The sequence below is a fragment of the Sinohyriopsis cumingii genome, chromosome 6 (genome assembly GCF_028554795.1).
Source record: "Sinohyriopsis cumingii isolate HCF-2022 chromosome 6, ASM2855479v2, whole genome shotgun sequence".
NCBI classification, from domain to species: Eukaryota; Metazoa; Mollusca; class Bivalvia; order Unionida; family Unionidae; genus Sinohyriopsis; species Sinohyriopsis cumingii.
In genome coordinates this window covers 125519003-125541734 of record NC_142966.1, presented here as the reverse complement: position 1 = coordinate 125541734, position 22732 = coordinate 125519003, and the positions used below count along the sequence as shown (strand labels likewise).

The window sequence follows — 22732 nt, the reverse complement described above, 5'->3', positions numbered from 1 at the left end:
TTTGGGACCTGATATTTCTTGCAAAGTTCTGACCTGATATTATTTACAAACTTGGGACCTGATATTACTTAAAAATGTGAGACTTGATATTACAAACTTGGGACCTGATATTACTTGCAAACTTGGGACCTGATATTATTTACAAACTTGGGACCTGATATTACTTAAAAACGTGAGACTTGATATTGCAAGCTTGGGACCTGATATTACTTGCAAACTTCGGACCTGATATTATTTACAAACTTGGGACCTGATATTACTTAAAAACGTGAGACTTGATATTACAAGTTTGGGACCTGATATTTCTTGCAAAGTTCTGACCTGATATTATTTACAAACTTGGGACCTGATATTACTTAAAAATGTGAGACTTGATATTACAAACTTGGGACCTGATATTACTTGCAAACTTGGGACCTGATATTATTTACAAACTTGGGACCTGATATTACTTAAAAACGCGAGACTTGATATTACAAGCTTGGGACCTGATATTACTTGCAAACTTAGGACCTGATATTATTTACAAACTTGGGACCTGATATTACTTATAAAATTGGGACCTGGTATTACTTGCAAACTTAGGACCATAAATTATTTACAAAAAGAAAGAGAATGCAAGTTAGATGGAAAAAGGAAAACAAACAACGTGAGTTTCAACGTGTCTGAATTCTTTAGCTCAGACGCTCCATTGTTCTCGAACGCTCATCAACTTTTAAAATGGTTTCTCAAGCCATAAAGGCTATTTGAAACTTTATAAATCACCTGGCTATGACCCTGATGGAATCTGGAATGTTAGGCTGATGGCTATTTTTGTATTCAAAAACACCTAGTAAGAAAATAGTGGCTTGGACATGTTTGGAAAGAAATAGTGGCTTGGATATGTTTGGATTATGACCTAGGAGGAGGTAGACTTGATTCTAACTATAACAGAACGAAGAAAATAAAGTCTTTAGATAAATAAAAACAACTCGATAGAATACAGATAGAAACTGTTTGTGAAATGCATTAGGCACTATCAAGGTCCAGGAACCCAGCAGGATGCTTTTAGCTTTTGTTTGGGTCCTTCAAATATTGTCCGGAACTGCTCATTTCTTGAATAACTACTCGAAATAGTGTTAAACGATTGTCCCTTTTCCGGCAGTTGATGGTCCTTCATGCATCACCCGTTTAAAAACATTTTCTGTTTGGTGTCGAGGATAAAAGATTGTCTGTGAATAACGCGCGAATTTATTGTCCCTTTGCTATAAAAACAGTCTATAAAAACCAAACTCAGTGCATTTCTTTTCTTTTGTAATGTATGTCCTTAAATGAGCAAATAGCTAACAAAAATGGCAATTTACTCGGATGACTAACATGATTGGGACAATAATGTTTACGGGAATTGTAAATGAATAACACATTGCATCCACCGTACGAATATTAAAAAAATTCTTTTGATAAAGAACTTTGCAAAAGTTACTGTTTTTGTATTGTTTCTTCCGTTAAATGCTGGGTGGAGATTGGTTAGGGTGGGTAAAGATGGGGATTGTGCAGAGTTCGTAGTCGTGATGGCTCAATGGTTAGCACGCTATAATTAATGTCAAGTGATGCGTGTTCGAATCCAACCAAAGCCTGTCCGGGTCATCCGCAGTGGCGTTTTCTTTTCAAGGCACTATTTTATTTAAAACGTCAATTGCCTTGCTCCAAAATAAACTTGTTTGTGTTGATGTGCCATTTAACACAGGTCAATCAACCAGTCGTGTAAAAACATGTTTGATGAAACAATATTTGTCACTGATTTGTAAAAAAAAAAATCATAATTTTTTTAATCCAAAATCGAGTTCTCAACGTAAAGTCCGGACGAAAAAGATGTCTAGGGTCTACATAGACCGCTCTTAGTTAGAGCCTTATTGTATTTGTAATTAATGAAAACGAGGCTATCCTCGGCAGTTGTACAACAATCCATAAAAAACACAAGATCATACACAACGATGTAATTAAAATCAGACTGTCATGGTACAACCACCCACACAAACATAAAAATAGAGAAGAACAAGAAAAAAAGTAATTTACTGCTCCAGTAGCTTACGTAACTCCAACTATAACCAATTTTCATCACGTATATATATATATATATATATATATATATATATATATATATATATATATATATATATATGTATATATATATATATATATATATATATATATATATATATATATATATATATATATATATATATATATATATATATATATATATATATATATATATATATATATATATATATATATATATATATATATATATATATATATATATATATATATATATATATATATATATATATATATATATATATATATATATATATATATATATATATATCTTCTATGCTCGCTTGTAAGTCGAGTCCAAATTATTTACTTCCCTGGCAGATCTGGGTTTATGCAGTTTATTAGATCTGGGTCTATGCAGTTTATTAGTAAACAGTAGAACAAATAACATAAACCCTGGTCTGCAATGTCATATCAGGGTTCATGTATTTTGCAGATGGACTCTACTGAAAAAGGTACAAAGCAACAAAGGCTCTGGGTGGCTAAGTGGTCTAAAGTGTTCGCCTTTACCGACCACTGCCATCTCACCACTGTCCGCGTGGACTCGGTCAGTGAGGGTATATGAGAAATCTTGCCAGTAGCTTCCCGTGTGTCTGTGTTAGCTTTAACGTGTGCTTAAAATGGCGTTAAACCCAGAACAACAATAGCAACAAAATCAAACGGCAGATAGTTTTGCCACAAAGGGACAAATATATTTTCACAAAACGAATATTTTTGCAGAAAACAAAACAACCAAGTAACATAGTATGATTTTCGCTGTCTCTGGACAATCTTCTAAACAGGTCATCGTGATTTGTGGTTTCGATTTTATTTACTCTCTCTCTCTCTCTCTCTCTCCATATGTTTTAAATTGACAGCGAGAACCAGAATCCAATTAAACAGATCCGAAACATCATAATCGGACTAATATTTCGTTGTAATTTCTTCAAAATCGTTAGAAACAAAAAAACCTTGGTATTAAAAAGCGGTTCCTACAGTACATAAACTCATTGATAAGGCCCGGCCTAAAAGCGGTTCGCCTACAGTACATAAACTCATTGATAAGGCCCGGCCTAAAAGCGGTTCGCCTAAAGTACATAAGCTCATTGTTAAGGCCCGGCCTAAACATTTCTCATATGAAAGACCAATGTGAAACAATACAAATAATAACGTTTGGGTATCAAGATATGTAAGTATGTTTTTCCCACAACCCAGGAGTCATCGTCGATTTCTTTCATATCAATCCATTGGAAACTTAAACTCGTCTCTTTCGTTGTACTTACTCGAGCAAGCGCAATCAGTGTTTTTGATATGGGATATTAATTGATAAAATTGCGTGCAATGGAATAATAAATCTCCGACATTAGAACTTCACAGGTGGATAGCATATAGCATATATCCATGCATTGTGTGTATGCAGTGATAAGAAACGATTAAAATAATACTTAAGAAATGTGTACTGATATCAGTAGCATTATCAATTTGGTTGAGTTGTTGTATTATAAAACGCATTCCTGTGATAATTTTCAGATGAGTGTATATAAATCACACACACAAACACACACACACACACATCCATGCATACATACACACACACACACACACACACACACACACACACACACACACACACACACACATACATACATACATACATACATACATACATACATACATACATACATACATACATGCATACATACATACTATCTCTACTACAAATAACATCTGAATTACATCTATCCATCAGATCATTATTCCCTGTGTTTATGCAGACACGTCTTCTCGAGATATCGCCCGGTCCTATGCTTATAAAAAAAAAAAACAAAAAAAAAAAAACAAAAAAAAACCTCATACTGATAGCACGACATCGCACAACACCCTGAATATTTTATACAAAGTATTCTGGTACCCTACTACTGATGATACATTTTGTTTCCATGGTAACATAAAGTATATCGAATGCGGAAAATTCTAAGTGGAAATGGAACCCAAATGCGATTTGCTTCACAGGTGTATAAAGTTGGATTGAATACCATGAAGAGTTTTAGACTATTGATCCTGGAACTAAAAAAATTCCTGCTTTGATATCAATTTTATTTGCATATGGTACACGTAAGTTTTAAAGATTTACACTAAGCGTGGTTGATGTGTAAATGAAACTTATTGGGTGGCCTTTTAACAACCTCTAATACTTCTATCGACCGCTCCGGTGGCCTAATGGTTAGAGCGTCCGCCTCGGATGCGGGAGGTCGTGGGTTCGATCCCCGGCCGTCGGCCGAGTCATACCAAAGCGTTAAAAGAATCGTACTAACAGATGCATCGCTTGACGCTCAGCATTAAGAGGTTAGTATTAGGACTGGTCTGTCTAGTGTCAGGATAATATGACTGGGTGGGACATCATGCTACATGTCTGCGATATGATGCCCCAGTCCTAGGCATGAATATAAACTGCCACACTGCAGACATCGTAACGATATGACTGAACAATTGTTAAAGCTACGTTAAAAATCCAAATCACACACACACACACACACACACACACACACACATTTCTATCGTTGTTCATCGTAACATAATCCCATACGTTATCGTATACTTCAAAAAGTGAAAGAAGACAATAGAGTCACCTACATCCATTGAGCCTTAAACCACGAAAATACAAAAATATTTATAGCCGTACCGTAATATGACTGAAATGTTTTAAAGCTACGTTAAAAATTCAAATCACGCACACGCCCCCCCCCCCACACCCCCACACATCAGTATGTCACACCGTGTATTGCATACGCGAGGGATAAATGAGTACGGACGGTAGTAATCCTTTTCATGGAAATGTACCAGATTTATCCAAAGTTAAATGAATCGGAGTTATCCAAGGTTAAATAAATCAGAGTATCCAAAGTTAAATGTATCAGACCTGTCCAAAGTACTAGATTTATCAAAAGTTAAATGTACCAGATTTGTCCGAAGTTAAAAATACCAGATTTATCCAAAGTTATATATACCAGACTTGTCCAAAAGTTAAATGAAAAAGATATGTCCAAAACTAAGAGTACTAGATATATACATATACATGTGTGTGTGTGTGTGTGTGTGTGTGTGTGTGTAAATTGGATTTTTAACGTAGCTTTAACAATTTTTCAGTCATATCGCATCGATGTCTGCAGTGTGGCAGTTTATAGTGATATTAGCACTAGGGCATCATGCCGCAGACATGTAGCATGATGTTCCACACAGTCACATTAACCTGACATCAGACCAACCAGTCCTAACACTAACCTCTTAATGCTGAGCACCAAGCGAAGCAGCTGTTAGTACCATTTTTGTAAGTCTTTGGTATGATTCTGCCGGGGATCGACCTCATGACCTCCCGCATCCGAGGCGGACGCTCTAACCACTAGGCCACCGGAGCGGTCTCTATGGCATGTCTTGCAAAGATGTTCTCGATTGTCCGCGATTTTGTGTTGTACATTATAATTTAACGGCCTCAAAAGTTTTAAAAGTGGTTGTGGTAGTGTGATTATAATATCAGGGTCAATGGAAAAATAAAAGGTTGTAAAGGTTATACAAGGCGGCGAGTGCATTTGGTGGAGGAAGACGCCGTGAGAACCTCGGGAAGAACCACCGACCCAAGGAAAGCTATTGGCAAATTTTCTCACATACCCGAAATGGCCTATCCCGAGACTCGAACCCAGTCAGCGATCTATCAAGCCAAGCGTCTTGGACTACTCGGACGTTAATACAAAAAAATATTTATAGCCGTACAGTAATATTTCCTTTATTTGTTTTCCTGCAAATTTAAGAATTCTTTATTATAAGTAAATATCGAAAATAAACATATCTCATCAGGATTTTACTGTTTTACCACCCCACCCAAAAATCAGCTTTGCCCACAAACAAAACTGTCTGTATATAGTTCACCTTTCCATACGGTGTTAATTAACTGCCCCCAGGATGCAATGGTAATCAGCAGAAGTGGAATTCGACTTGACACGATAATGAGGGTATGCTGGCTGTCAAACATTGAAAGCATGGTCCCAATAAATGCATTGACACGACAAGATGTATTACTCCAGTCTAGCGGTCAAGTGTTATTTATAGGTTTGTATGAGAGAAATTTTCCAATTCTCTTTTGTGATGGAACACATCCAATCTGAACTTTTTATTGTATCAATGTATAAGATGCAAAAGGTGATTTTACAGTCTATGTATGTATGTATGTATGTATGTATGTATGTATGTGTGTGTGTGTGTGTGTGTATGCGTGCGTGCGTGTGTGTGTGTGTGTAGTGATTTTATTGTAGACAATAGAGTTCAAACTGTTAGTGTTCTAGTGCTCGAGTACAGAAACAAAGCTTGGGGTGGGTTGGGGATTTACAAAAATCCTTGTTACGTACTTCACTCGACATGAGTACGGAATACCCTCACCCCGCAAGTGCCCTCCCTTGTCATTTCCTTAACACAGAGATACCTTACGCACCGTGCTCTCCACTCTACCAGCAATCTCCCGAAATATGGCATATATCTTGGTGATCTATTAATGCCAAGTAAAACTTGACTACTGCGTAGGATATTTCTCATTTGAATAAAAAAATCATGAAATAACACAATATTATTTTAAAGATAGTGTCATGGAATAGATTCTTCAAACTGCATGACACATGTCTCAAGCCAGACTCTGTGTGTGTGTGTGTGTGTGAGAGAGAGAGAGAGAGAGAGAGAGAGAGAGAGAATCGCGCCTCTTAAAGGTGAGAGAGAATCGCGCCTCTTAAAGGTGTCTTTAAATATCTGAAGTGTCAAAATAATACACGGTACCCTGGGACTACCTATCGACTTTCTCGTGACATTTGTATTTAACAAAGATAAGACATGACATACATGTACGTTAAACATATGAGTAGAACATTTAAACAGTAAATGTCACTTACCAAACTATAAATTCCAGATAATAAACTGCCGAAACGTGTATTGGAGAAGCACAAAAATCGCTTTAAAATGGCCATAATATCCTGATGTCGACACAACGATTCAGAAATCTTTTGTTTTTCCGATCTCACTCCCATGTTCTGTCCATTCTTATTTACACGAAGGTAGTGTCTCCCTCCGTACTATGAGTCACTGCGAGAACTGAGACCTTTTGCCTGTCTTCTGCAAAGCTCGAGGGCAACGCATCGGTTACTTATTTTTTCCGCCCCAGTAATTTCTATAAATAACAAAAATGCAGGTATTTTCCCAGGTGAGCCCAAGAGGTCAATTCGTCTTTCTCCATTCGGAGTTTCTGTGCTCTGTAATTCTTTCTCGTCGAATTTCAATCAATGCAACACAATCAATGCAACACAATCGTTAAATTACCACTAACATCCGAGTCTCAGTCCCTGAGAAATTACATTCAGTTCTTATCGATCAGACCACCTGTGCCATAAATTAAATCAAGCCAGCGTCATAAATTCAATCGAGCTAGTGTACCAACGTCTTCACGTATTTCAAAGCCAAACAGTGTTAAGCGATAATCGGCTATGTTGTGATTAAATAATGACATAATACAATGCAGTTCTCAGAAATGCCACCCCCACCCCCAACTTTTCATTGATTTGTTTTCTTTGATAACTGAATTTTTTATTTCTAAAGATGTGATAAAATATGATTCTTACCAAGTTAGAAAACATAGTAATAGTGTGCTGAATTGAATGTCCTTTCTGTATGTGGGAAAAGCTCGAATTTAAAAAAAAAAAAAATTTATGGGTTGGTGATGGGAAAACAAAGCGTGTATATATATATATATATATATATATATATATATATATATATATATATATATATATATATATATATATATATATGGTGTATGTCTTTGGAAAATGACTTCTTGCAATGTTTGGACAAAAATCTCATAAGAGGACAGAATACCAATCCTGTTAAGAATATATACTGCCTTAGAAATAAAATATTTTGTACAGGAAATATGAAAGAAAAAAAAAACTTTAAAATATCTTTATATAAATTTCTATTTTACGCACATTTAAATTTTAAGTTTCTTTTGTTACGCACATTTAATTTTTTAATATATGCATGACATCATTGGATGCAGAAAAAATGATGATGCAATCTATAAATAGCAAAATGCGATATAGCGTGAATCTGTATGAACATAATGCATTAAATATCAATATTTCCAGGATATGGTTTCTTCACAGTGTAGGTATGTTCATTATTCTTTGTTTTGTTGCTGCTTTGTTGTATTTTTGTTGTTTTGTATGGGGGTTGGGTGGGAGGTGTAGTACGTTTTGCTGTATTTTTGTGTGTTCTTTTTTCAGTATATAAGCAAATAACATGCTAGTCATGCCTGCTGTTTTTATCTGTAAAATCTTATATACTGCTAAGTACATAATTATTAATTTTATATTAAAATGCATGATAAATATTTAACTTTTGAAAATCATGTCACACCATGCTTTAACATAACATTAGCGTTGTACTCGCTTATAAGTCGAGTCGAACTGCAAACTGCACAGACCCAGATCTGCCGTCGATAACGCAAGAGTAATCAGTGGAACAAACACAATGGACTCTGATCTGCAAGCTCGTTTTACTACGGCAAATAAGTATCATTTGTTGTTTGCTTTCTGAGTCGACTTATACAGTGCACACTATAAAATGAGATTTCGAATAAGCTTCTTGCTCACAATCCAAGCAACAAGCTAAGTAGTAATAAAGTAAATAAATCAAACAATGACAATCACGCTGTCTGGTAAAACAATAAAACCACGATTTCACAACGTATTTCATCTTGTAAGAGTGTAATCCAAATAGTGAACTTCATCCTGTCCGTTCCTTAGACCCAGAAAAAGACAATTTAAATACAACGAGCACTTAAAGTTTTGAGAACTATGCATCGGCAAGTACACCAACAAATCTCCTGCTAATACCAAACAAAAATCTTTGAATGATATCAGAGTTATCCATCTGGTGTTGGTGTTGGTAAGGTGGGCCTTAATGTATGTATTACTATACCTTAAAAAAAAAAAAATTCAACCGCAAAGCTATACTATAGCAGATCTGGGTCTAAGCAGCTTGCAATTGCACTCGATTTATAGCGAGTAGAGACGGTGGTTAAACAATTTAATTTTTGATGTTTTATTTTCAGAAGCCATTACGATCTGTTGAAATTCGCTCCTTACTCTTCGCCAAAGACAGCCTGTATTTTTTACCTATTTGACATTGCCAGAAGATTTTAGGAAACCTTCGACTCAACTGGTCTCATAGCGGTGCATACAAAATAGAAGATAAATACTTTAGTCCAAGAAATCAATATGTTTTGACATGTTATCACGTTTGGTCAACAAAGATATATATAATCTCAAAATTTAGCATAATCTGATACACATCGATCTACATGTACGTTGCTCGGTTACATAAATGTTTATGTTAAATCTTCACGAAAGTGTTAGATATATGTGGAGCTGGATTGTTGGAGTATTAAAGAAAACACGATTTCAGAAACATATGAAACTTTATTAATAGCATTGGACTATGTTCTAGAGGTCATTTGAACTCAAGCAAATATTTGAAGATTAAAGAAGGACAGACATAAATGAGAAGAAAGATGGATATTTATCTTACTAACTAAAATAAGTTTTAATTGTAACGTCGTTTACTTTCATTTCCCATCGAAATATGATGCTGTATATTTTAAAAAAGCTAAGTTGCATGTGTACTTCCCTTATCTGTGTTGATGTGATACATATCTTTCTTCCTGTCTGTCTGCACGCACACACGCACATACGCACGCACGTACGTACGTGTGCGTGTATGTATGTATGTATGTATTCAACATATTAGTAGGGAATTATAATTGATTCCAAGCAGAGATCGAACCCTTGCCACAAGTAACATCACCTATACTCTCAGTTATCAAGAAAGGAATGAACAAGGTCGAAGTTAAAGATTCGATTTACACGAGAACTAACTTGCCAGGCAAGGAGTAATTTAATAATGAGCTACATGCGAAAACACTAGATTTCTGTTTAGAAATTAACGGAATATACTTGAAATTATAAACTGAAACCTATATAACAAATAGGGAGATTAGCGCTTTTCTAAGAAACCCACATTATATGTGCTGATACATAATTATATGGAAGAATTGTTTGAAACGACACCAATATCAAACAATCTTAGAGAGTTAGAATTCCTTCAAGGCAGGAATTGAACTCGTGCTCCAAATAATGGTACCTATTATTTACATCTCATGCATCAGCACTCTAACCTACACGGGCAAAAATTAACACCACCCCACACAAAATAACAAAACAACAGGTGGAACAAGGATGATGGAAAGTGCTCAGCGCTCTTACAAAGTCAGATGTTCCGTTTTTTGTTTAGACCTTGACAGAGATGGGCATTTCCAAACTATTATGTCAAATGGATGTATCAGACTTCAGATACCATGCATGGAATCTATTTTGAACCCTAAATTTAAACACAACAGATAAAAATAACGTTGAGCACAAGTATCCTCAGAAGAAAAGAAAAAAGAGAAACAAGTCCTATGTTCCGCCCAAAGAAAACTATTGCAAACTCAGCCGACAAAACCCAGACTTTAAGAGTAAACATATATATGAGACGTAGGGAATAGCGGTAGAAACCACAAATAATTAAAACAGATTCCTAACTAGAATATATATATATATATATATATATATATATATATATATATATATATATATATATATATATATATATATATATATATATATATATATATATATATATATATATATATATATATATATATATATATATACGTAATGTAGCAGAAGATCAACAAATGTCCATGCTTTAGTCCTTCTAGCCCTTCGCAAGTTCATTATGGATGCTCTTCAGGTGAATACATCATTCCTTTACAATATTTTTATTGCCGGAAAAAGTTTCAGTGTGACCACGCAATCGTTTTATTTTTGCAAGTTCATGTGGACTAAGCCCAGTCTTCAATTCGTGATAGGACATTATTATTTAAAAACGAAAAAAGTTTTATTACGAATCTGAGAAAATTGTAACAATATTCCACACGCTAGTCAATCGGCTTCATTCGGCCACTTAAGTCCTGCAACAACAGAATCTTGTCGGCGAGGATCACATCTATACTCGGGGTAATCGTTGGCTCCTCTTATTCCTGTTTGGAAGTATATGTCCACCACAAATTGTTTAACCTGGTCTAGATGCTAGAGGTTGCAGTAAATCGGGTAGAACGATTAAAAATCGTGCTGGGAAATCTGCAAGCATGTGTCAACCTTTGGATTTCGGTCCAGGTATTTTACAATTAGATGATACACACGAACGATTTGATAGTTGTCAAAGTCTAGAAAAATGTTTTCGGAGGGATTTTGGTGACAGTTTAACCTTAGCAAGACCTCAGTCACTGCCAGTGGCGAAAATATAATTGGACTTTTCAGTCGGGTGTTCAGATTGTCAATAATTTAACATGATATATACGCATGACATAGTGCAACAGCACCTTGCTGAGTACTTATTTCCATTAAAAATTCTCCTCTTTTGATGCCACTTTGACGCGAGCCTGTAGTCATCACAAGAGATGAAATTATAGATATTCCGTCAGACATCATAAATGATGTTAAACGTTCCTTCTGAGGCTAGCGAGGAACTTATTGATGGCATCCCAAGTGTATTTGGATGATACAACTTTAATCGCACTGGGAGTGACGACATGATGACTCCAAATAGCATAATTGGCGTTTGTCATTTCTGTTTAACGTAAGTGTGTGTTTATTCCTGAAAATAACCTTATGAAAATGTCTATATAAAAAAATCTATATAAGAGCGGAATTATACGGAAAACTCCCCGAGCCAGTTAAGTTGGTTCTGGTGATGTGCAAATCCACTGCTGAAATTACAATTAACATTAATGAGTACGTTTTCTACATCTACGGCAGCGTTGCCTGCCTTCTCAGGACGGTCGCTTGTATCTTTGATAAACATCACTCATAGACGGGCCAGCTAACCTTGCGAAATAATCATTATAACGGACACGTTAAAGAATTGTTGTAGCAACATCGACGTTTTCACCAATGAGATCTCATTATGCCATTGTTGGCAAATCCTACTTTATAGTTGGCACTGTATGCAGCACTGTTGAGTTGTACAAGCTTTACTTGGACTTCGAAGTATCCTTTGTATGGAATGAAATGTCAAGATGTGTCATGAACCTGAAATTCTTCTGGTCCTCTCTTATCTGTATCAATCACTGTAATTGTATCTTTCGTGATGCCGCGTTAAATATTACGTGTCGAGTAACTCAGTCGTGTCTTCACATTCATACTGTTAACAATGCCGCACGAAAATTCATGCTGCACATCCAACGTGGGTTCAAATACATCGTATTAGTGCGGAGCTCACTGGAAATTGTGCACGGTGTGGAGCAAAGTTTACCTTTGTGAAAAACTGCAGTTGGTGTGGAGCAAATTTTACCTCTGTGAAAAACTGCAGTTGAATGTCGATTGGTAAACGAAAACGCGAAGTAAAAACAACTTGGCGAAGGTGATGCTGCTGATGCATTAGTAAAGCTACGGGGAACACCGTGGAGTAAATACCCTTTTGAAAAACATTCATGGCTCCATCCGGGACCTAGATACGATTACTGCGGGACTGGAACACGACTGAATATACGACTAGATTCTGACGCCAACCAAACACGTAGAACCATATATAAACCGTGTCGATTCTACATGTTACCGACATGATCCTGGTTATAAGGCATCAAACGTCAAGATACCAACGTGGATCTTATCCATGACTAAAATGCGATCAGTCTTGCGCTCAGAGAAAGAATCCCTAGATTCAAAGGAGGTATGAAGATTAAGATTGCTGGCGGGGAGGGGGGAGCACCACTAGCGGGAGACTAGCACTAGGTAAAGCACACTGATATAATAAAACTTACCGTGATCAACTACAGTCTCCACGTTTATTTAAAAGGTGAAGCTGCCGTTACAAAGTTAGTGAGCTCAACAAAGGTCACCCACGGGGTTCCTCTAGCATAGCTGGCCAACAAGCGCTATGTCAAATTTACCTACCCGCGTCAAAAAAGATTTCCCATGAATGGTTTGATGCCAAAATCCCAACGAAGTAATTCAGGCTGATCTTTTTTTTTCTTTCTTCCACACGATTGCGTCTAGGGACATAATACAACTACGCATCAAGTGTCAAAGATGCACTTGAACATATTTATGCACGTCCACGCTAACGTAGCTGTGGCTGTTATAAGTGGATTCGGCAATAGATTTTCTCGGAGCAGTTGCTAAATTGTCAAAAAAGCATAAGTTTGGTTAGTGTTTGACATGCTAACATACAGCGCGATCAAGCCATTTTGGAACGATTGAACTGAAAAGTTGCTGAACTGTCATTCTGACATCTATACGCACGAGAATTTTTAATGAGACCTCATAGTGCACGATCTCGCGAGTGGGTAACACGACCTTCATAAGTAATACAAGCATTGAATAATGAAACCACGCGCACAATTGGATTCAAACCTAAGGAAGTTCGAAAAAAGGCTGTCACAATTACATACAAATTGATTTCGCAACAACCGCCTGTAGACCCACTCGGAAACAATTTCGTTCGGTATCTGTATGTATCGGGGCATTCTGATGGAGGACAACGTCGTACTACAGATCAGGTATATTCCATTAATTTATGTACAGTCTCGGACTATATTGATACTCCAAGGCAACCAACAAGTTAACTTTTGGCGCCTGTGGATGAACGAGCGGTAAAGCCGAGTGGACCTCCGTCCACTAAGTAGAGCATTTGTGAGAGAGGTCTTGCAAGTTATTCCTGCGGGTTCTGACCTACCGTCAAAGTGTGTTTAATGCGATAGCATGGTACCGGTGCGCGCAAAGTGATTGCAGCAATGAATATCCACTGTTTGTGTCATGCGAGACAAACTTATTTTTGTGGAACGGTACACACCCATCCGATAATTTCTTTGACAGGATCAGATTAGCAGTATGTGCGAATTCGGTTCGTTCCTGCAGACATTCAACATACATATCGTGCCGAAGATCGTTTTGCACAATCACGCGTGAAACATCTTTTACCTTCTTGACGTTTTTGACCCGAAAACGCTCTTCGTTCCAACCACGATCGAGTAATCATTGTGGCTGCTGAGAAACTATTCTGGATACTTCAGGTCGACTTCATAAAAGTATCCGATATCACTATTACTTTCGTACTTGTGAATGTCCGCTTCGGGACTGACCCAATGAAGCCCGCTAACAGGCGTTGACTGGACTTTGGTCATCTATAAAGATTATCGATATCAAGATACATGATGTAACCGTTGGGGACAACATATCATACAAATCTATGTATGGGTTGTTGACGTTCGCGTAGCGGTGACTCGACATGAAAATACAACCAAGAATACCACGTTCAATAAACAGATGATAATCTATGCCAGTGAGTAATTCCAACTCAGTCTTGGTTTTTGACAGCAGCGCATCCCAAGCCGTTTTCGGGTGACGCACTGTATTACGCGAGACCGTGATTGTACACGCCCTTTGCTTTATCACGAAACGTCTCGAAGACATAAGTGAAGATGCGCATCCGTTTTCAAATATAAATCATGGGAGTCACCAAGGTTTTGAAAAGCAAACCTGGACTACTTTGTTTACGTATTTATAGTCGTTGAAGGAAATATCAACGCGCGACAGGAATGAATAGAATGCTTCGATAGATGGACACTGAGTTTCAGCAGACTTGTCCCATCCACCCAAGTACTCGTAGGGATACATTCCTTTTCTAGTTATCAAAGGGTTAATGGTACCATACTGACAAGTGCATTTGGAACTTTCTGCCTCGAGATTACTACTAGCTCGTTCATGCTGGTATTCAAAACAGCTCAAATTTAGTGATGTGAATAATGAGATTGGAAAATTCAATGTTATCATACTTAAGTCCACTCAGAAGCGAGCAATATTTCCAAAGTTAATCTGTATTATCGCTCGCGAGATACAATACAGACAACAGCGCCCATTCAAAACATATATTGTCATCATTTGCTAAATTTACTACTCCACAGAGCGAAATGTATAATGGCATCGAGGTGTAGCTCGACACACTAATCGGGTTTACCTGGGAACTTCTGCGCATCTGCCTACAGTCCTCATAATCCTGTATTAGTATATTTTTCCCATTGTCTCAGAAACCTTTGCAAAAGCTTTCTCTATTACACAATGAAGGATCTCTGCGTCATTACGGTTTAAGGCTAAACGAGCATTGCAATGAATTCATTGATTTGTGATTCAGGATGTATCATTAAGCGCCATAATCAAATTTAGATGAAGAATAATTTATATCTTAACTGCGGAAGTACCAGTGTGCTTTAATGTTGACATCATTTTCGTTATTGAAAGCATTTTTACTGGGTCCTTATGCGACTTGTATTCGGCTGGGACAATTGCTCGATAATCTTGTAAATCGCAGCGGCGTTTATGTAACTCAGATTCAGGTTATTGTAATGGTCGTACTTTTGCGGAAATGTCAGTAGGAATGATAAGTGCAAGACGAGGAGGACATTTCTTTTCATCCCCTACTGTGCTTTTTCAGCCCTTTTGGCTCGTGTAGGAATCTTGTTATAATACTACACTGCGATTTTGCGATGTTGCATTACAATTAAAAGTGGCTCCTCTGAATAACGTTCTAACATTACGAGTATATCAGCTTTTCTCATATCGCTTAGTATTCGTATCCCACGCTCCCAAGGTTGTATTATTACTTTTACTTTAGCAGGATCAGAAACTGCAATCACTTCAATCATAGCTAGTGTCACGGAATTGTGTATGAGTTATATCAACATGTATATGTGATGAAAAATGTACTCGGGTTTAGTTGCCACGTACAGCGTCACCCAAGGGTGGTATATGTTTCGGCTCTAGTAATTTCGAAATACTGAGCGAAACTCAACTCATGCTGCATGTGCAAATTGCCTGCAGCAAAATCCTAAGTACCTAGCTGCGCATATCTATCACAGTTAGTATACATATAGAGCAAATTCTCTATAAACGAATTACATTACGACGAGTCTTGTCATGAAGCTTACCTCTTTACGGGAACAAATCTCCAGCTGTAGAGGTAATGAAATTTAAGTATTCTTTATTATTATTCGTTTTATATGACGGAATTGTTTCATACTTGAGATGTTTAAGAATTTATTCTAAATTCTACAGAGAGTCAATACCTAGGTTATACAACGCCATATTAGAAATACTATAGTCTGGTTCGAGTTAGCTATTTGTTGTAACTGAACAGACAAATTGAATTTAATTATACGCTGCATGCATTGAACGATTAATGTAATGGGTATCGAATTTATGTGCGCGCATGCGCAACATATATCAATGCAAAAGTGCTTAACCGTGTCTTATGTACTACACGGTTTAGTTGTTATAATTTTAGCTGCCTTATACATGGTTTGATGTGGAGTCACAGAACTCTGTGTGGTTTCTTGTGACGTGTACGCTGTGTCTGGTGACATTGGTTCATAAAAGTGTACTGGTGTTCTCGATGCGAGAGACCAAGGCTTCGCGACCATCAGGTCTGCGTTGAATGAGGGCTCTCGATGGATCCTTCAACATACTGAGAGGGGTGGACCATTCGTGGGTGCTTCTCTGACCACTGACTAGAGCGAGTGGAACTGGAGATACATCTTGGACGTCAAATGGGCGCCACGATAGTTATATATATTATGTGTTCCATGTTGTTGTTTTCACTATTGCTATCTGAGCAAATTTACATGCATTCCCATTTCACTATCGTTATATGAACGATACATTCAAATTTACATGCATTCCCATTTCGATATCGTTATATGAGCGATAGATTCATAAATGTATACCTATCCCTTGGTGTTTGATAAGACCTTGTTTATATTGGGGTGTAGATCATTTACTTTTATTTTGTTGATCGGTGATAGGACTTAATTCACGTTTGTTTGAAATTCCATTCGTTAAATTCATGTTTGAGTTTTCTCGTTGAGTTACTTTTTGATAGTTCCATGTTAGGAACTTTATCATTTTCCTTATCTTTTTTTGTTTATAATGGTGTCAGATTTGTTAATATTTAATTTGCGTTTATAAATAAACATCTTATTAACGTAGTTGCTTTGAGTGTCTTCACTAATCCAGTCCCAACCCGGCTTCATCTTGTGACAGCTAGTATTTCTGGAACTTCTGTGTCTGTTTTCTCAATGTGGTCAGATGTATATATAATCACAGTACATGGTAGTCTTTGCCTACACGCACGATAATATTCTCGAACTGTTCCACATGGCCGACAAAGCTGATTACTCCGATAACACATTTAAGACAAGGTCAAGCACCGTGACCAACACGTAGCGCCCGCAAGTGTGATTTACCGTATTTATTATGGCAGGTTCTGGCGCATAGTTCACGTTTTTCCAAGACATGCAACTTTGCACGATTGCGTCCATAAAAAATGCTGTTGAATTGTTTTAGACATACATGTAGCATTATTTCATTCGGTAAAGGATAATACCATGTAGAATAAACTGTTCTTTATGGTAATCTGCAATACTGTATTGGAGTCGTGTAAATAGACAGACATGCAGTCCGAATAAGCAAACACATACAAATAAATTTGTGCCTTAAGTCGTTATTGATCCAGATCAGCTTGAATAATTTATCATTTACCACTGCTACAACCCTTATACTGCGGTCAGCAGCATCCAATTCATTAATTCTAAAAGCAAAATTTGGATCTCATCTTTTGTTTTTGCTTTATTGGACTTGGAAAGCAGTTCATAAAATCTCGTCCATTAATATATCATTGTATTAAGACTGAAAATATTTTTAGAATTGTGGTCTCCATTATCACTGCTGGCGCACTCAGTGTCTTAGTCGCTAGATTGACTCAATGGTGACTTGGCTAACGTCAACGGCTTGAACTTTTCTTGAACAGAAAAAATAATTAATTTTCACGCTTTTATTATATTCTGCGTTAAGCTAGGGTCACTGTGATTCCAAGATAATTACTAAGTCGATTAATTTATGGATTGTTCCGGATACGTATTTTAAAAATCTCGGCGCATCTTTGACGCATTTAAGCAAATACTGATTTAATATTTTCCGTAATCTGTAGAAACATCCCATTGGTTTGGTTGTTTGATGCTAGCATTAGAGACGCTCATAAATCTTTAAAAAGATACTAAACGTAATAATCAGTGAAATATTTTGCCATTATAATATATACCTCAGTAACTGTGTCATACAAAAAGGAACCTAATCTGCTCAGGTCATGCTTGTGAATTGGCAGGCGCGCGGCCAATTGTAAGCTGTTACAAATGAAGATTCTTATGGTCAACTTAATGTGTGTTCCATATCAATTATAGCGGTTTGAATACAACCTCAGAATAATCTCATCTGCCAAAATACAGACTAGCGAGCCCAGCGGTTATTCAAGCCAAGTGTGCCTCAAAGATTTATACGCGCCTTGTACTTGTAATTGGCATCGGCTTTATATAATTAGACTGACTTCCATTACTCATTTGCAACCAAGCCAGGCATAGACATTTTCTTCATTATTAAGGAAAGAAATGTCTGCGTGTTATAGTCGAATCGGTCATATTCTGATCGGCAGTATAACTCGTAAACTTGCTCAGCCACAACACACACTTAGAAAGTAAATGAAGAACACCCAAGAGGCTGATGGGCAAAATGCGTGCCCGCCCCAAATAATAAGCCAATATTAAAGATGCGCAGTTCTGTGTTACTATTTCATGACTTATTATATGCATATCGGTCACAGTTTTCTACCCCACGTGACTTTTCTCTTGCAGGGGAACATGTGTGTAACGTTCACGCTTGGGTATGTGTGCATGACACAAAGACATGTTGATAGATGACTCCGACATATATCAGTAATGAAAATCTAAAATCGATATTTCACTGATACTCATTCTGTAATCATTGTGATATTTTCAACTGTAGAGTTTTAGATTTCTCGATCAAATAATTTTCATTATTGTATGCTCATTTTTGCCTCCATTAACTTTACATTGTTAGAATCGTGCTGTATTTTACTATACTGAACACCTTCATAGTACACCTGTGTCTAAAAGATCGTGTAGTGTATTAGAAACAACTTTGTAAACAATCAATGTACACTAGTGTAGCAGACGCTTTAGATTTTGGTTGATGAAATTTGTTTGTGAATGAACTAAAATAGCTGTTTCTTCCATTTTAAAGTATGGATGATAACGTTAACAATGTGGACGAGTTTACAGAGTCGGAAACGAAGCTTTCCAAGAAGCAAACGAATGAACATGATATTTACAATGTTAACAACAAACGTGAGAGACTAAGTAATTGAAAACACCGTTTTGATCACAGAAAAAGCTATTTAGGAGAATATTCGTATCTTTTCGCAAGTAGAATGTTTAAGACTATGACGAGTGCTCTCTAAGGTCTAAAACATATAGCATAGAAAGCATACCGAGGACAAGGGCTAGAGCATATCTATCAGAGACGTTCCATCTTACAAGCCTGTCAAAACATTTTGATACAATATTAGGCTAGCGATAGATGACACGCTGAATGATACAGGTCACATTTAGGGTCCCTCCAGCAGCGAGATGCAAGTGGCAGGAAATAAACATGTTTTCTTTAGCTGGAAATAAGAATGGTAACAAATATACTTTCATTTATGCATCTTGAATTTCATTAAATTGTTCTTTATTAGCTAGTTTTTTTTTTTTTTAAATCCGACAGATGTATTGTCCTGCAAAACCCGATACCAACAGAAGGTGTACTGGCCTTTCGAGTAGCCTACATTTCCAGCTGAAATCCATTCACCTTATTTCACTGAATTAATCCAATAATCCAGCCCCTCACAATAAGAAAAGCAGAATTGAGTTAGATCAATAAAGAAACAAAATCCATCCGCATTCATACACAACATGACTCTAAATTTCAATTTTAAGTAGACCAAAACGGCAATTCCTTATTAGACTGATGTAGAGCGCGGGACTAAGTTAAAAGGTCGCTGGGCGGAGTGTTGTGCAAATGAATACTGTTATTGTGTATTTGTAACTCTACTGCTGTGAGTTTATTTTGGAATAAAGCATAAATTAAATTACCTTGTTTCTTATAATGTGTTTTAATGTTAAGCCTTAGGTAGTTAAACAAGATGAGCATATCATTAAAAGGTAACTGCATTTGTATGGAAAAATACGAACTCGTTTTTTTTCCCTCCAAAATGCGGAACTCCGCAAGATCGTGTAGTATTTTGCAGAAAAACTCATTCATACTTCCCGATATAAATGCAGTAACCTATAAATATTTGCACAGCATGAAAACACCCCTCAAGCTCGTCCTTGGACAACCAAGTGTGATCTCTCTCTCTCTCTCTCTCTCTCTCTCTCTCTCTCTATATATATATATATATATATATATATATATATATATATATATATATATATATATATATATATATATATATATATATATATATATATACATATATATATATATATATATATATATATATATATATATATATATATACATATACATATATATATATATATATATATATATATATATATATATATATATATATATATATATATATTAGTCATAAAATAAAGTAATTTCATTGTATTTATCATTTGCCGATTGCGTAGGATTTCGGGGGTAGTCGTTTCGTACTGCAAACAAATATCTAGTTCACAGAATTGGTTTTCATCTTCTACCACCGCAGATGTGTGTGCAGGCTAATGATAGATCTGAAATTCCACGGAAAGGCATGTAGATGCAGTGGACGGTGATCTGTTATTATCTGGAAGTCAGTTCGCATTCTAAACTTCTTTCCATACACCATAAACTGTACAGCTATAGAAGCAGTATTTTGCTCATTACCACCATTTGATCTCAAAACTGATAAACTTTCCACTAAGCATGCTTTGTTTGATCCGGCTTATTCTTAGCAGTACAGGCAAAGACACCTCTATGAATGCCGTGAAAATATTCAAGTCGTTTAACTTTAAAATATCATTACTTCGTTAGGATATGGCAATAATTTTCACAAGTATTCTACCAAAGTTGTTTACCGCTACATTGTTGTCATCTCCATTATCTGTATATATAATAGCCCATTTCATACCGAATTTAACCGAGTTGCTCCGTAATTATCCGAATAACCTCCCGAGTTATTTTATACTCCAGCTAATCAAACGCTGGTGGGTACATGTACATAAACAAATCGCGTCCATTGTTGTTTAGAAATATTTCAGAAATAAAATTAATTAAATGATTGAAATTTATATGTAAATTATCCACAGACTTTCGAAAACAAATGAGATAAACTCATACGAAACGCATTTTATTATAGTGACGTTTCGGATGCACAGAAATAGTTTGAACAACTTGCTCTTTGATTGCCAGAATTAAATTTGTTTACTTCGACACCGTTTCCTTACTTGCATGTACATGTCCAGATGTAAACAGCTCAAAGCTACTCTCTCGTATGGGTTTGAAATCCGCCCTAGTTTCCAGAAACTAAGACAGGATGGTTCCAATATGAAATTTCGTCAATATCTGCGGCAGCATCGCTGTTGAATATGCATTTTTCAACTCGATAAACGATGTTGAAGTAGTTACAGAAGTTGATGCTGATGCTGAAGCCTTAGCCATATTTTGCCCACCACCTATTACGGTCAGCTGACCACCCGCCACGTGATCAAAATTCCGAGCAAATTACGAAGTTCACCGAAGTCTGCATGAAATGGGCTATGACATGAAGACTATCCAGTGTTACGACCTGCAAAGTTTGCTCGAGTTTAATGTTGCCAGTTGTGAATATGATACAGTGATGGCTAGCTATAGTGCTTGTTATGAGTTTTGAATTTACTGAATGTTGTCATTTTCGTAGAGGTATCTCCTTTTTTATTGTGCAAATGGAAAACGACCGACTTCTTTCTTATTTAAACAATATGGAAGCAACACACACACACACACACACACACACACATATCTACCACCAGTGCAACGAATATGAAGTTGTGTTTACCTGATTATTAGAAAATTGCCAGAAATCATTTTGTTTTGGCGTGCGTTGTATTCATTTATGGGCAACACTATATACTGCTGCTAGATTATACTACAATAACAACAGCAGTAATAATAATAATAATAATAATAATAATAATAATAACTTTATTAATGAGATTACATTTTTAGCCGCTGATATTGTGCCATAAGACCTCATAATTAAGAGCAAAGACATATGTATCGAAGAATGTACACCAAAATGCGAAATATCTTGTACCACTAAAGCACCTTGGACATTAACTCTAATTAGCAAGTTTCTATTCAAAAAGAACATCTGAACATGTACATGCAATTTATTCATAACGGCGCATTACAAGAATTGAGGAATATTTGAGGCATTGATTAAATAATTGATGTATTCTGGAGATTATGTGCGTGATCCGTTTCTGCTCCATTATGATATATTTTTTTTAAAAAAACGGAATCCAAAAAAGACGAACTTTTATCAAATCAACTTAAAAAGTTACAGAATTTACAGAGAGAGAAAAACAATTTTCATGGACAAAGAG

At 36.4% G+C, this 22732-nt stretch overlaps 1 protein-coding gene across 1 annotated transcript in view; it reads right to left on the bottom strand.

Moving 5' to 3' along the window:
- LOC149797898 (uncharacterized) overlaps positions 1 to 7398 on the bottom strand; it is a 40894-nt gene extending 33496 nt beyond the window's left edge. The window contains exon 1 of the mRNA XM_089962932.1: positions 7011 to 7398. Coding sequence (XP_089819058.1) covers positions 7011 to 7145 — 135 coding nt within the window. The 5' untranslated portion in view covers positions 7146 to 7398. The remainder of the gene's footprint in view (positions 1 to 7010) is intronic.
- Positions 7399 to 22732: the final 15334 nt, after the last annotated feature.